Source organism: Colossoma macropomum, unplaced genomic scaffold (assembly GCF_904425465.1).
Source record: "Colossoma macropomum unplaced genomic scaffold, Colossoma_macropomum, whole genome shotgun sequence".
NCBI lineage: Eukaryota > Metazoa > Chordata > Actinopteri > Characiformes > Serrasalmidae > Colossoma > Colossoma macropomum.
In genome coordinates this window covers 38,181,686-38,199,046 of record NW_023494791.1, presented here as the reverse complement: position 1 = coordinate 38,199,046, position 17,361 = coordinate 38,181,686, and the positions used below count along the sequence as shown (strand labels likewise).

At 40.8% G+C, this 17,361-nt stretch overlaps 1 protein-coding gene across 14 annotated transcripts in view; it reads right to left on the bottom strand.

The window, feature by feature from the left end:
* gab1 (GRB2-associated binding protein 1) overlaps positions 1 to 17,361 on the bottom strand; it is a 72,821-nt gene that overhangs the window by 8,049 nt on the left and 47,411 nt on the right. For 8 of the 14 annotated variants that reach the window (XM_036575013.1, XM_036575010.1, XM_036575012.1 and 5 more), the window contains 7 exons: positions 11,051 to 11,348; positions 7,954 to 8,170; positions 7,613 to 7,699; positions 5,153 to 5,793; positions 4,378 to 4,475; positions 3,844 to 4,147; positions 1,445 to 1,537 (listed from right to left, as the gene is read on the bottom strand). In XM_036575013.1, coding sequence (XP_036430906.1) covers positions 1,445 to 1,537; positions 3,844 to 4,147; positions 4,378 to 4,475; positions 5,153 to 5,793; positions 7,613 to 7,699; positions 7,954 to 8,170; positions 11,051 to 11,348 — 1,738 coding nt within the window. The remainder of the gene's footprint in view (positions 1 to 1,444; positions 1,538 to 3,843; positions 4,148 to 4,377; positions 4,476 to 5,152; positions 5,794 to 7,612; positions 7,700 to 7,953; positions 8,171 to 11,050; positions 11,349 to 17,361) is intronic. The other 6 variants (XM_036575018.1, XM_036575015.1, XM_036575017.1 and 3 more) reach the window with 3 other exon arrangements.

Genomic DNA, 17,361 nt, shown 5'->3' with positions numbered 1-17,361 from the left:
AGAAACATGCTTTCCCATGGCTAAACAGGATCGTCTCAAAGCCACACCATCTGGTACCAACACACCGGAGGACAGAGACAGCGCACACTACTGATATGGATTTCAAAGCCCTAACTGAGCTCTTCTGGAACACAGCACTCTCGGTTCACAAAGTCCCTCTATCATGATAAACCATCACATACTCTGCATGTTGTGAATATGGCTGAGCAATGGCAATGTAAATATGTGAGCTGCTTATTCATGTTAACGTTTTGCTTGTATCAAGATGTATGAAGTTAGTGATACAAGGGTGAAAGCAGGTTGTCAGTACTTAAGACATTGATGGTGCATACAGCATGTTTTGTGTGTGCGTGCACATCTGTGTGACTTCAGCCTGCTTCACTGATTTTGGTTCGACCCAAATGTCAGCAACAGCTGAAAGAGCTGCAAAAATCACATCCAACTGCCCATGCTTTTCACATGTGTAAACCCCTTAAACCCCTATGTGGTAATTCCTCATTCTCATAAAAACATAACTTTCACATTTCACAGCAGTCAGGGGTAGACAGATGGGCCACCAAGCCAACAACTCTTGTAACCAAAATGAATAATTTGTGGCCCGGATGATAGAAATATGTTTATTATATTGTAGCGTTCCGCTGTCGGCTCGTATATACTGTATTAACAATTAACAAACATGCTTCAGCACCGATAAACATCAATACATTTTATAGTAATAAAAATATCGCCGTTGTGGTGAGTGTGGTGGTCCCCCCTGGCCAAGCTGGTTCGTCTTGACTTTATCCAGTCTAGGTTATGTCACTAGGTAAAGTTTAGCTACTGCAGTGATAACCTCCCAGTGTAATGGCAGCTTATTTAACACTATTTTATTTAAGACCTTATTTTAGTGTTATAAGCAAACTTCAATCAATGGAACCACATCTATGACATCAGGTGGACCAGCTCAGCAGGGGGCCAACCACACCATCACATTAGCTATCGCAGTGGTTACAGTTAACAAACTGTGACTAAATCTGATTTGTCTAATTACTTATGTATCTGACCAGACAGGTTTGTTATAAAAGAAAAAACGCAAAGAGAAAATTTCCAAAGCACATAGCCAACCAGGCCTCAGGCTCTGCATTTTTAGTGGTCAAAATGTGAAAAGCTATGGCCAACATGAATGTCTACCCCTGCAGTGAGTAATTCATAATAATACACCGTAAGATTCTTAAATAAAATCTGAGAGTATAAGGGAATCTGAAGCAATAAAACCATCCTGCAAGGCGAGTATACTCATCATAAATGTGATATCTACATATTCTTTAGCACATTCTTGTTTTGTTTTTGAATTTGTAAGTAAGAACTGAAATGTTCAGAAGAGATCTTGTTAAGTGTTGATAAAAGCTCAGATGACAGGCAGACAAGAGAGAACAGCAGAATGGCGGTCTTTGGTGGTACCTACCCTTACGACGTCCTCGGAATTCACCTACGGTTTGAGAGTCGGTTCGCTCAAGACCGACAGCCCGATTAGCTCTGATTATTTTAGGACTCTGACCTGATTGGTGAAAAAAAACTTGTTTTTATTACACGTCCCTTTTGAAATAATGTGCTATATTCTGTGTGTGTATAATTATTTTTTTTAACCCTTTGCCCTCATGCAATGTAGCAAAAGCATGGCCACCTACGCCTACTCCTCCTCCTTTACACTTTCTCACTCTTTTGCTGCACAGATATGTATTTTGCTGCTGCCATAGCAACAAATCATGCACTTAGGTCATGCAACAGGAAGGGCTTCCCCTGAAGCAAAGCCCAGAACGCAGCATGCACAGGGTTAAACGCACGTTTGTAAGTACAGAATTCACAACGACGCACACCGACACTGCCTCAGTCGCACAGTCGTGTTTAGGGATGTTTCTTCAAAACTCAGCGTTCCAAACTCACTTGTGGACATGCCCCAATACCCAGCACAGAACTGCAACAGTGAAAGCTGTGGCAATCAACACAGCAAGAGGAGAAGGCAAAGACACACAAATCTACCATGACCCAAAGACCCAAAGCAAGAGAATGCACTTCAGCTGTACACTGAACACAAGCCCACCTCAGATACAAGAGAGCCAGAAAGAGATATAAAAGAGACGCAGAAGAGTAACAGGGTGAAATACAAAAACAGTGAGAGAGAATCGTGTAAAAATAATAAAAATGCTAAAAGGATAGTTTTCTAAGGAAGAACAAAGTGCAGCCAGATGTGATCGAAGAAAACAATAGAGGTAAAACAAAGAGAAAGTCGACGAGAGGCATGAACAGACAGAGAAAAGCCTGTGACTGCCCAACAGAACACCATGTCTCTCTCATAACAGCCTATTCAAAGCCATGTCCCACACAGACTAGCAAATACCGCATATGTGCCAAACAGAACGTCTTCAATCTGCAGTCCAGTGCACACCACAGAATTAGTAAGCATGGCAGCAAAGCACAAGAACTTTTCCATTGAGAGTGACATTGTGTCTGGCCCATGGTTACTGAAACGCCACCTTTAATCAAAATCTTTATGTGGCAATCAGATATAAAAGGGTGTGTACATCAGGCAGTTTCTTAGTTTCTTAAAACATGCATTATTCATCATGCACACTGTCAACAAACCATTTTGATCAATTAACTTATATTACAGCATTCTGTATATGTATTTTCTTAAGCACACTCAGATCAATAACACCAGCAAAATTTGATTAAAATTCCTATTCCAAGCCTGCCGATCAAAAGGGCCTTTGAGAAAGGGACAATGGGGACAGAGGTGACCGCTCCAGGCTAACAGCGCGGTCAGGCTGCCTCATACACAGATCTGAGCCTCGGGACAATAGCTTCTTTCATTAGCCAGGTCACATGCTAACAGCTAACAAAGGCAGAGGCCACTGTAACACTAGCACAGACTAGGTTCACTCCATTGGCTAAAAGGTGGCTTTCTGTAGTGAAAGTCTTCTTGGCTAAACTGGGGAGAGCCACTAGAGATGTGAGCTTATGAGTGCTACTTCTAGTAATGAGAACTAAATTTGTTTACCTTTATTCATCTAAGAGTGACACTGAACTGTCAAATGCTCCATGTTCTCTCTTAGCAACTGTCGTGAGGTTGGACAAGCTTCATGCATGCTGACAAAAACCTATTCAGTTGTTAATGATAAATAACCAGTTTCCAGTGTAAAACGCTACAATACTAAGCAAGACCATGTTGTTGTACCTAATCAAAACTAGGCAGGTTTGAAATATCGGTCCACTAATGCTGGTTTGATTACACAACAAAATGAATTACATCAGATCTACCCTAGCAACATGAAATTTGATTAAACTGCCTCAAATCTGTGTGTAACTAACTCTCATTAGAATGAATCGGATTTCTAGTTGAATGGGATACATTCTGTAAAGCTCATCCAACCTCGCAACTGCTGCTCTGAAAAAGTATTTGTGTGTATAGCACGGTCAATTAGTTTTAATTTATGGCAAAAATAACGAAGGGTCTCCTTATTTATACACTACTGAGTGAGGGAATTTCATAAGCATGGGCCAGCACATGTTAATGAATGAACGTGTAAGGCAGTTAGTATGCTGTGTTATAGCAGTAAAATGACAAGCATGTTGATACCACTTCTATACCAACCCACAAGATTACTGCAACACTGATACACAATGCATGGATGCAGTGAAAAGTCTATTTAAACACAGACACAAAGAAATGACCAAATATACATCTCACATACACATTCATGGCTTCCCATAAAGCACTCAATAATCCTGCACAGCCACACACAGCTAAAACCAAGCCTCTCACTCACACACTCACACACATACATACACACCTTTAGGGCTCACCTTTGCGATCGGGTTTGAGGTTACGGTCGACTGGGGGTGGTTGGCAGTCAGTGATGAGCATAGGTCTGCGTGGGGGGGTTTTGGGACTTGAGCGAAAGCCCATGTGGGCAGGTGGGGGCACCTGCTTTCCAAGGGAGGGGAACTCTACTGTGCCTGGAGTCATGGGCACATAGTTGGGCTCCTGAATTGGCTCGGACAGGCTGCCTGAACGGTGGTGTGATGGGGAATTGGCACTCATAGGAACATAGTTCTCATCCATGTCCTCTGTTGAGGCGCTCCCCACAGGTAGCATACCTTTATTTTTCTATATGAGAGGAGAAACATGTTAAAGGTTAAAGATTAAGACCTGTCCCCCTCATTTATTCAAATCAGAAAAAAAAAAAACTCAAAAAACACTACACAACATAGAAGGTATAACCTTGAACGTCTTTTATATAAATAACTTTCACTGATAAAGGTACAACAGAACTGATCACTTACAAAGCTTTTAAAACAACACCATTTAACACCAAAATCACATAAAAATAAACTCACAAAATAGTTGTTGAAATTTTCATTGAACTCAAAGGAGCAGTTTCTGTCTGAAGGGAAAGATCTGGGTATATCATAGCAGTCTTGAGAGGATCCATAATCTGCAAAAATGAAAAATAAATAAATAAAGAGCACAAAATAGAATATAGTAATGACATAAACTGAGATTGAAATATGATCATTTGACTGTAATTTATCATCATTTTACTCTAACATCCATTCAGCTATAAAACCAAGCTTTAGTACTTATAATCTGACTTATTTAGCTTGTTAATGACTACAAGTTACAAAGGGGCCAAAAACCGAAGGTTTCAGCACAGAGAAAGCCTAAAATGAGCTTCAACAAAGACCAGAGTTGACAGAGTGAAAGCTAGAAGCACTGGCGTGTACTGGCCTGCAAGACATTGTGTCAAGGTAGAAACAGGACTAACTTGTGATCAGAGCACAGTAAACAAACCACTGCACACAGCTACAGGGAGCCAAAACAAGACTACTCAGGCACAGTAGAAGTCAGACATTTGGTGCACCCAGTTTTAAAATGTGAATCCACAGCAACAATTCAGAAACAACTACATTGTTCTCACACTACTATGAAGATTTCTGTTGGCTGGCTTTTTGTTGGTCTCTCTATTATATAACCTAACTGACAATTTATCACAAACACAATTATACATTAAGCTATACATCACATTATTTTGTAAAGTAAGATGTTAAATTGTGCTCTTGTTACCTCTTGCTGAGCTGTAGTTTAACTAACTGGTCAGCAGATGGCAGTTACCTTTTCGGAGGCGAGAAGAATCCACAGTGCCGATGGTGTTGCTCCTCAGAGCTTTGTTCCCTCCTGCCCCAGAAGGCACACAGTAGTTAGTGTCCGTCTCTGACACTGACCTCGGCACACAGTACGTATCTGTGGGCGACCGATCAGGTGGTATTGCTGCTGCACCCAGCGAGGGCTTAGGCGGGCGAGGAGGAGGCACCACGTCTGAAGCCGTGACAACAGCTTCTGCCCCTGCCGTGCGAGGTACCTGATAGGTGCAGTTGCTGCCAGGTGTGGGCGGGATATCGTAGCTGACGGACAGGTTCCTGAGCTGGGCTTCAAAGGAGGGCTTTCGGGCGGGCGTGTTAAAAACATAGAGCTCACCCGGATCCGTGTCAGGTACAGGGGGTGAAGATGCAGACTTGGGCAGAAGCACAGTGTCCTGTGAGTAGCTACGGGGCAGGTGGTACAGGCCCTGAGCATCAGCAGATAGACTGGCCCCCCGCGAGGGAGGGGAGTCATACAGTCCAACATGCTGGGAAGAGAAGAAGCCGTTAACCGAAGAATGCTTGCCCGTGGAGGAGGTGGGTGTGCGGTGGGATGGGAGGTTGTCATTGCAGTCGGGCTCGGAGGAGGTAGACTTTGAGCACTCACCATGGGCCCTGTGTCAGAAACCACAGACACTAACATTATTTCAGCTGCTCATGAAAGAGTGTTCAGCTCTGTTGCAACAAAATGGGAACATAAATTAATACTTACAGATAATAATAATAATAATAATAAACAGCTTAGATAGTATTTCACCACCATGCTGTGCAACACTACAAGCAACACTAATTTTTGAGCAATTCTGACATCTTTTATTCCAACACATCCCACTAATCTTTTAAATCTGGATTACTTAACATGCCTGGTAAAAGTAAAGCACATTAAGTGATAGGGTTAGCACACTCATTCATCATGCATTCAAGTAAACTGTGGTGTCTGGTTATGCACAAAGAGATTTTGGAACATTCCTCTACAGCTATGTGTTGTGAGAACTTTAGTCTGTATGTGCAGATACAGAAAGGAAAATATGGAATCAAAAGGATGAATGAATGAAAGAATGAATAAAATAATTTGATAATAATAATGGAAAGATTTTAAGTGAATCCACAAAAAATGTCAACCACTTCATTTTTGGAACTTTTCAGCTTTGGATTCTGTTCCCTTCTCTCGCTTGCAGATTATCAGACTAAGATAAGACTATGCAGGAAGTTCACTCTTTTTTTCATTAAATAGTATCTGGTTTATTTTTTTTGCTGGCACAAAGACCAATTAGGAGTATTTGGATGTGGGCTAGGTCTCGAGGTTCTGTTTATACATTTATGAGTCTGAACACATCACTCTTTTAACTTACGAGCTCCTGAACAGGGGCAAAAGAACAATCCACCCGACACGCTCATCCAACAAACACAACTGTCCTCTATCTTTCATTCAGATTAATAGGCTTCTTTAACATAACATCACAATGAGCTGTGAGAACTGCTACTTTAAAACTTGGAGGAAAGAAGTATACAGTAAAACAACCTTGCTGAACAAAGTTTTCAGAAAAGAGTAAAAAAAAAAAGAATGTGTTTGTTTAAATGTAGAAGCCAACTAAATGGAGAAAAGAAGCTCAGTTTCCTTCACCTTCCCGCCATAAAGAAGAATACTAACAAAGGGAATCCGAAACAGCAGTATATACTGGAAGACATTTGATCTGTGTGAAGCTCTTTTGATGATTTTGTTTCTCTTTTTTGTCCCTGAAATATTCTTTTATTATTCTGAAGAGTTTTTGGTATGATTTTTTTTTTGGTTAGAGAGTACCGTGCCACCTATTTACACTGCCTGCTTGTGTCGCTTGTCTTCCAAAACGAAAGATGTGAAGAAAACACAGAAGCAGGCATTTTGATGACGTTACGTTTCTCTTTGTGAAATTAGGATGAAGATTCAGTTAAATTGACATAAAAAGGCACATGAATTTTAACCTGATTGTTCAGACATACACGTATCAGATTACAAGATATAAAAGTAGACCATATCAAAATTGGAACCATCAGATTCCACCCATTTGTCTGTCTCACGAAAGACGAAGACAGCAGAATTTAGGTCATGTTTGCTTGCATCATGAATGTAGCCCAAGTTTAATAAATGTTCATGCATGGTTTGCGTGTGTGTATAAACTTTGTGTATTTAAAAAATCTTCTACAGAACACACGCACGAGAACGCAAATAAAACAAAATGTGGCCTAAAAATTAAACATTGCAAACAAACAGAAATTGTGCACGAAATTAGAAGAAAAATGTCATATTTAAGTTTGTTCTCTGTAAAGGATGCGACAGTTCACTTAGAAAATCAATAAAACGTAATCTGCCCAGAGGTATTTAAACTTTCGTATATGACTGCATGTTGTTTTATATTTATTTCACTTCAAACACACACACATGCTGTGCACTCACAGACTGTCAGGAGGAGCACTCTTGCTTTCACATTCCTCCAAGAGCAGGTATTCCTGCTCCACTCCCCTCTGAGAGAGTGCCACAGGACTGCAGCGTGCACACGCATGTGCGCGCACACACACACACACACACACACACACACACACACACACACACACACTTTTCATCAGAATCTTCAGTAGTCACAACGTGGTATGAAAGTTCAGTCAATGGTTCTGGCAAATCATGTCTATCTAATGGGCTTTGATCTACAAGAGCAAATGAGCAGTTTATTCTAAACTAAAAAGAGGAGGGATGAGATATGATTGCTCATCCATCTATCCATCAATCCTCTGTCTTACCTGCTGGCCTCTGGTTTCTTGCTCTCGCAGTGAAGCAGCAGCAGGTAGTCCTGGGTGTCATCGAGGCTGGAGGAAGATTCCAGATGTCTGACACTGACAGGCTGGTACGGAGGAGGCACACTGGCCAGCACTGAGGGCCCCACCATCCCAGCGTGAGGGGGCACATCCACCACCAGACCCGCACTCACAGCAGCCTGGTGAGACGCCTTTGCCGAGTCTATGCACAACAAACACCAAGCATACAAATTTGTCAGGAGTCAGGAAAGTGAAAATCTAAAATACTCACAGTTTTACAGCTAGTCAGCTACAAACATTTACAAAAAAAATGCATACTTGACCTACAAAAATAAGTTAATACATATAAAATAAACAAATTAATACATAAACATATAATTGTCATTTTCAGATTCTGAAAACTAAACACAGCCCACCTTTTCCCAGTGGACTAAATTTGGTATCTCTGGCCTAAAACACTACTGATCTGCAATCATGTCTATCTGAGGGGGACTACAAATTATAGACAGTGTAAAAGCTGGACTGGCTTTTTCTCTACAGAGCTGCAGTGAGTCATACATCTGAAGGACACTGCAAGTCTTTACGCACCTGAGAAAAGGTTACGAAAAAGACCACTTTTAGAACAGGCAAATCATTATCAGAGAAATCCATTTCCCAATAAATAACTGAATGTACTGCAATACAGTGTTATGTCACAGGTACTCAGTACAAATGAGATGGCTGTAGGGTTTCACGGCACAACCCGACTTTTAAAGGCATCAAAATTATGCACCAATTAGCAGATGCTTTGGGCAGCACATAAGACGCTGATTATTTTTTAGGGCTGCCTTCATATTTATGGTTTCTAAATCAGCTTTTGTTGATCTCTGGCCATTTATTTGAAATATGATTTCCACAGTGCTCAGATGAGCTTTTTCTCAAGGTCTGTGGAGAGTGCCTCTTTCTGTGGGCATGTGTTTCATATCAGACTTGCTATTCAAATCTCTTATGCTTTTACAGCTTTTCACAAACACACACACACACACGCACAAACTCCAGCACCCACTCACTCAAGTCTTTGACTTCACCCTCTAAGTGCAGGCTTCTCAAGGCTGACTGAGTCAGGAGGACTGCTCACTCTCTCTCTCTCTCCCTCGCTCTCTCCACTTCTTTCCCTCCCTCACTCATTCTCTCTCCCCCCCTCCCTCTTGTTTGTCAGGCACTGCTGCTGATTCATCTCGGCACTGGGAAAATCCCCCTTTCGTGTTTGTCTTCCCGCCGCCCACTCCGCTGTGTTAGCAGCACCACACTACGGGTTCCAGGCCGGAGATCAGCGTGTCTGAGTCTGTCTGAGCTGAAGCCTCGCTGCTGGGCCTGGGCCTGGGTAGGAGGGCCCAGACTGGCCTCGCCTCAATCAGCGTCTCAATACACAAGAAATCAATACATCTATGAACAATTAACCCATTACTGTCCATTTGTGAAATTTCCTTTTTTAAGCATGCATACATACATACATACATACATAAATAAATAAATAAATAAATAGTCTATTGGGCACGATGCATTCTACTTTAGAAAAGCGAGAGGAGAACAGGGAGTTTCTCCACCTAATTCTAGCTGAGTTTAAAATTATTTGGAGATTGACATTAAATGAAGCACAAAACAAACGAGATGGATGTCTTCAAGTGCAAATAAGCTCCACTTTTTTTGCTCCCAGCAAAAAGGACAAATGGTAACACTGGGCTAGTGTCCGTTTTGGAAAAGTGAAAGCATGAACAGCTTCATCACTTCATTCAGAAGCTGAAGAGTTCGTACACAGTTAACTCAGGTGTTTGTAACTCAGTTTGACCTGCTTTTGGAGATTCTGATCCTTTTACTGTTTGTGGAAAAGTTCCACTTGCTGGAACACAGCTGCTCTGTCACCTTGGTTGTTGTCTTGCCAACAACAGAGGCGACTGTGACTGGTCAGAGAATTTCTGTTGCCGGCAAAAGTTCGAACAGAGGGCAAATGTTATTGCCAACCCAAAAAAAAATCACGTTTGATATGCAAGATGCCGTGATTTATACCCGTGTTCAAATTCATTTACTGTCTTTCGAATAAATCACATTCAGTGAATAAAGGCCTTTAAAGCTAAATTAATCGGAATTGATTTGAATCTGCATGCAGCCTGCACTTTTTTCCCCAAATACTTTGTCATAAGCAGTTCTGTCTGTGACTGGATCACAATTACTTTAATTAATAATCTGTGTGGGTGGTCAGAAAGAAGATATTTTCAGCTAGCCTGCAAACTGCAGAATTTATACGGCAGTTTTTTAATTGCTGTGAGTGGTTAGATAAGCAAGAGCACTTGACAGAGAATATTTAATAAAATATCTCTGAAAACACTTCAAGCATTTTTTGTTTTTCACGAAGGCAACAAATACTTTAACTAAATTTTCACTCAAAATACCCCTGCAAGCCACTCGAGTAAGCACTTCAATCCAAAGATGAATATCATTCAGAAAAGCTGTATTAATTTGAATGAGAATCCTAAATACAGAGGCAAAACAAACACACAAAAGCATGCAGACATGGCCATCTATGCTTTTCGAGAGTCAGTCTGTCAGCCTGAAGGAGTAATCATACGTGTAGAACCCTTACTCTTACACACATGACTGTACGGTACAGGGCTTCTAATCCAAGCACACAGAGTACCCTACACCTCATTGTGCATTCTAGAAATCTTATTAAACACGCTCGGCTGCGCACAATGTTTCAATTAAAGTGATCAGGGGTAACCTGAGCTGTCAGTAATATCGTCAGCACCTCATTAGCGCTGCTGTGCCTGGGAAGCAGGAAGCAAATACTTTGGCAAAAACACTGCACAGCCTCAGTGATAAAGACAAATGAAAAACATCTAAGAAACACTGCTGTGTTCATTTTGGAGCTTTGTTGACTTGGTTTGGCTTATTTTTGAATCATATATATTTGCTGTTCATTCGTCAATTAATTCAATCAAGTCTGTTTGCCAGGTTCTAGTAATAGTAATAATGTAAGTATATAGTCATATAATACCATTTGTGTTACTGTGGTTGTAAAAGATACAAGTTCAATTCCACATACCGTCTGTGTCGGTGGGATTGAAGCCACAGATGTCGCAGATGCAGCGAACCCACTTGTTCATCTCCTCCTCGGTGTCAGCCACCAGGTAGAAGACTCGGTCGATGGTCTTGATGTCGAAGATGAAGCTGTGCTCCAGCTCCTTCTTGTTGAAGGTGAGCCCGGCGTCCACCTGCTCGCACAGGTTCAGGTCAATCACTCGGATGGGCTTCTTCACGTGGTCATTCTTGTAGTACTCCAGCACGTCCGGATCTCCTGTCAGCCTCCCGCTGCGCAGAACAAACCACCGCTTCTTCCATGCCTGCCACAAGAGAGAAGACATTCATAGGCGTTTGTTAGACTTTCAGTTTTAGTTTCACTACTGTTGAATAATGTACTGGCATAAAACTGGTCTTTCAGGAGGTACACTTTTTCCCAAGAAAGCTTTGTTTTCACACCCATTGGGTACTGTGCAAAGTCTTAGGCACCTCAGCAAATAGTTTTCTTGTCTTGGCAGTAAGATTTTGGCAGAAAAATAATGTACATTAAAAGATTTTGTTTTCAAAGAAAAGTAGTCGATTTATGATCCACCACCAACACACTTGATTTAAGTGCTGATAAGCCAAACCAGGTATTGGATGATAACTATAAGGAATACTGGCCTGCATAAAATTACTACTAAAAATAAAAATCATGTTATTTGGATGTATTACCTTTTTTTCCCCTTTTTCCAATTTTCTCCCCAATTTAGTCGTATCCAATTCCACCCGCTAGTAAGGACTCCCCCAATCACACAATACCACCAGCGTTAGGAGTGTGAAGGCCCAAACCTGTGAAGCGTCACCGCATCTTTTCGAACTGCCGCTAGTGCAACATCACTAGACAGCTGAACGGGCTCGGATAAACGCGCCAACCGCCAGACCTGTTACATCAGCTAACAGACGCCTGCGCTGACCAGCATTGTGTTTGGGTGATGGGGGGAGAGGCGGGGCCATCCTACCCACCCAGAGAGTGAGGCCAACTGTGCTCTCTTGGACTCCTGGCCACGGATGGCTGCAGCATCACCAGGGACTGACCGTGTGATCTCTTGATAATAGGACAAACACCACTTGGGAGCATTGTATTATCTTTTTAAATGCACATTTGTAGGTGCCTAAGACTTCTGCTCAGTGAAATTGAATCTAAATTAAAATGATATTAGTCCATGAAAACACAGGCATTGTTCAGTGGCTCTAGACAGGATGTTTCATGACCTAGGCATGCATGCTATGAGAGAAGCCTAGACATGGTCCACAGTCAAAAAGGTCATGAACCAGACTCTTTCAGCCACAAAACAACCAGCTGTTATGTAACGGTTAGCTGTGAAATTCTGCCTATTTAGCACTACTGTTTTAACTATAGGGAGAGCATTGTGAAATGTTTCCAGTCCTAGACAGGTCATTATTACAGGTCATCTCAGTGCACAGTGAAAGAACCAATTCACCACAGTCTAGCCAGTGTGTCAAGAAAAAGAACTGCGAGGAGAGTGGAGGACTGACCGAAAGAGACAGAGAGAGATGGAGGAGAGACTAAGTGAGAAAATGAATGACTCCAGTGAAAGAAAGAAAGGACAAAAAGAAAGAGACTGATGGAATGTGAGAGACAGGCAGACAGAAACGGAGACTGAGGGGAAATGGTCAGCGTGGTTGCTCTGATGCAGCCCTGCTCCAGACTGACCGCAGGCTTAGCAGTAGCTGCTGCTCTCTCTGAGCTGCGCCGTGCTCTGCTCTTCTGAAGCATGTGTCCAGGGAACAACATTAAATTCCCCACAGACTTTCTCTGATCTAACTCGCCACACAGCCCACAGCAAAACACAAAACTGACAAGTATTTCCTCACTGCTGGAGAAGAAAGGAGATGAATTTAGAAAACCCAAAAAGGCTCAAAGATCACAAAACAGCGACTGAGAGAAGAAAAGGAAAATACGCCTGTTAAAGTACTACTAAGAACATGTAGTCCTGTCCCATTAGATAACAGAAAGACAAAAGACAATAAAGACTTATTTCCAACTATCTAATAAACTGTATGCTTTTTATAGTCAAAATAGTTGACAGTACATAGCTATTACAAAACATCTGTAAGTCCTTTGGAATGATGAGGAATTCTGCATGAATGGCTTATTTATCCCAGAAATAGAAAGCAAAGTGTGATCGAATGATTGCCTGAAAAAATCTAATTTACAAAATTTCCCCCGCAGGCAAATGCTGTTGATCAGCCAAGATATGTTTGGTATCCAAAGTTAGCTTCTTAAGACTGGAGTCATAAGGCTTATGTAACAGATGTCTGTCAGCCACAGTTTAGAGACTTACACCACATACTAGCTGCATTAGACTCAGAGCTCCAGTGCAAAACTAAAGTAAACTTCAGACACCAAACATGTCTTGGCTGAAATCAACTACATTTGAAGTGATGGGAAAACTCTCACTTCAAGTGAACCATAACTTTAAATGCCACCTGGATGTTCCACAGCAGTATTAAAACAATGTTCTATACAGAGCAAAGACAAAGGTACCTTTCGGTAAATGTTTTCTCCTTTATGTTTGGAGCATACAAACACTAGAACGTCATGTGTGAAGCGTCGAGAGAGTATAAAAGTGTAGGATGGTCTTGCTGCTTCAAGGGCAACAAAAGAACACATACCTTTTCTTGATTTATTTTTTTTTAAAAACAATTTGCTCAATAAAGGAATGGCACAGTAATTTCCAGTGTCAATCATTTCTGCAGACTGCATAGCATTCTCCAACACAGAGGAGGCTTTGGACCTATATATAGGCCTCCAAATCTAGGCCTCAGCAAATCACAAACATGGGTTGTCAAGAGAAGGCAGAAAAGATGAGGCTGAACGTGTTGTAGCAGATGCTCTGAATTAGCCGAATTAGCTTTGTTTGCCTGTTGTGGTCTGACAAAAACAGAGGTCACTCAGACTCAACAAAGCAAACACAAAAATCCTTTCACTTTTTCCTTCTTTGGGTTCTTGCTGAGTAGAAGTCAATACATTTGTTTTAACAATATTTTTCACAAAATCATGTTTTCGTAATGATAATTAAGTCAGTATTAATGAAGTTAACGACTCCATGCTTTCTGAGTACTGCTACTCTATGTTACAATACTGTGTTACACACCTGACTTGACTGGACAGGTTTATTCGGTTCTGGTTCTCTTAAAAGTATACCAACAACTATTAACACAGAAAACAAATTTCCAGAAAGTTATTTACTTAATTCAGGGTTTCTTTTAATGCATTTTGGCCAATTCTTCCAAAACAATCTGAAGCACCCTGCAAATGGCATTGACTGACTGTTTTCTAAAATTTTGTTATCTATCAATACTGCTAAATGCAGAAAATCAACATAGTTGTAATGACACAAATAGGGGTACAGACAAAATATCATCCAGCACTACTTTTAGTTACTAAGAACCACACAAACTGTCTTTGCAAGTATCTGGTATATGATTCATGTCTTAACTGCTCATATCACCAACAACAGGCCCAGATTAAGTTTGCAACAGCACTTCACTACTTACACATACCATACTTGCTGGACATTCAATTTAACACTTAAATTAATCTTATTTGCCCATGGCAAGTCCTGGATAACTAAAATAATTTATATTATAAGAACTTGTTATTTGTACGTCATAATAAAAGCTTAAATATCACAATACCACATAGTATTGAATAGTACTCAATATAATGGATAACATCATAGTCAATATTCATTAAGCAATGAACAAAGTCTCGGCCCTAAAGCAAAACAAGAAGAGAACAGTTGCTCCTCAGGACATTCTGATGGTGTGGAATTCAAAAGAAAAACAACTTCAGACGACATCACAGGCTGCTCACAGTATAGTCCGGGAAAGTGAGGAATGCTGAATCTTTGTTGTTGTTTATTTTTTCGCCGTCTGGTTTTAAAAGCGATTAACAATGCACCCCCGCCAGCTGTTTTTCCATCCACAGGCCCTTTGTTACAGAGCTAATCTCTGATTCTCTGAACAGTAACCCCACTGCAACATACGCAGAGCACTACAGCCCTGCCATGCCAATGCCCCACACACACACACAAAATGCGAGATCCATGTCACCTCATTACATTTCTCACCAACACATTTACACTAAAACTGCACATAGTGCAGTATCAAAACATGCTGAGTCTAAACACATAACTGCATCATCAGAGTTGTCATCAGCTGGAAATGTACCACAGTCACAGCCAGCAGTAGGACATGTGACACAAACCTTAGCAGCATTACCTTTGTTTGTCTGTTGTGGTCTGACCAAAACAGAGACCACTCAGACTCTCCTACTGCTCCAGAACAAAGCAGACTGAGATCAAATTACAGAGGGGTGGGGTCAGGAGGGAGAGAGAGAGAGAGAGAGAGAGAGAGAGAGAGAGAGAGAGAGAGAGAGAGAGAGAACACAAGAGAGAGAAAAAGAGCAAAAAAGGGAGAGAGATGTTTGTGCACGTGTTGAGAGAGTGAGTGAGTCAATCAGCGTGTGTATGTGAAGGAGCAACACACCTTGTCACATGGGGCGCCAAAAAACAAGGACACAAACAACCAAAGGACAGAGAACAGTTCTCAGACATTCAATATAGCAGTAATAAACACTATAAACATAATATTAATGTATCTAAACTACCATTAAAAAGGTTGGAATCAACGTTTTCAAAAATGTAAAACCAGTATGGTGGCAGAAAAATACATACATTGATTCTAATACATTAGTCCTGTGCAGCTTGACAAGGAAATAGTATAAAAAAACGTACAAAATCTTAGATCTGTCCAGAATGGTGAACAGAGCTGTATACGTTTCTAAAATGAAATTAACATCCATGTGCCTTGAGTTGAATGCCTTGTTAAAGTACATTATTAATCCTTGAAATACTTCTTGTTACTAGATACTTGAAATATTGCTTAGGACATCTAAATGTACTTTTTTTGTCATGTACCTTAGATTATCTAAATTTGCACTGTATTACACTGCACTAAACCTAAAACATTAGTGTGAAAAAGAATTATAAACATTTAATGGTAGTTTATATGTTTATTAATATATTTTAGCTATATAAACAAACATGAAAGCATAATAGTTCTGGAGATCAAATAATTCAAGAAACAGGCACATTTAAGCTACATCGATGTTACAGTATGTAACACTACTGAATATTATGACATTAAATGGCCAGTGAGTTGGGAATTACTCTGACAGGAGAAGTGCAAGGAGAATCATGGGTATTGTAGTCCGTTATGTTTTTGAGCGTGCTCCAGTAGAGTTGTATGTGTGGGTGTAAAGAGGTGTTGAGCATTTTAAGCTGTGCCAGAGAAATGCTAGCTCGTGCGGAGGAGGAGAACGGCCAAGCATGACGAGAAGAGTGAGCCATGAGCCGCTCTCTGCCATCTGTGCAATCTCTCAAACACGTGCACACACACACACACACACAGATAGACAGACACACAAACACACACACTTGTTCGTCAGAACCCACAGCCACACTTTTACATAATTAATACCGGCGCCCTGTCTCCATCCATACACACACACACACACACACACACACACACACACACACACACACATACACATACATACACACATACAGCACCACACAAACACAGGAGTTTACTCCAGTTCAGTTTACTTAGCCTGTACTGAGCGCTTATAATCACTGCTCAGGTTGCAGCGAAACCGCTTCAGCAAGCAGAAGGTTTTGTGCCAATGCAATCTATGTGCTTTGCAATGCATTGTTCGATAGTTCCCTCCAATACAGGCAAAGAACTGTCTGCTCCTGCTGCTTTTGTTTATGTTGTTTTTGTTTATGTGTACTATGCTGCTTATCTCTTTGGTCATGTTTAATTTCCATGGTTTTTGTTTAGGAACTCAGTAAATTATCAAAGAATGTGAGAAAAACATTATTATTATTATGATTATTATTATTATTATTATTATTAGTATTATTTGTAGTAGTAGTAGTAGTATTGATGGCACAATACTACATCTTGAACTTGAGCATTGGTTGATGCTGCTACTGATTTTTTTTCCTTAAAAACCTCTAAGCTTCTGCTTTCAAATGAAATCTTTTTGATTGAAGCACTTCTCATAAAGATCTAAAACATTTTGTTGTGCTACAAGCAATTCTATGGTATATGGTATTTTATACCATATTGTATGCTAGATCTGGCAGATCAGTTCCATTTCCCCCCATCCCTCCATTATCCAATCCAGCATTTTGACCAGATATCGATACTGGTAATCAGATAAAGGTTATCATCATCATCATCATCATCACCATCATCATC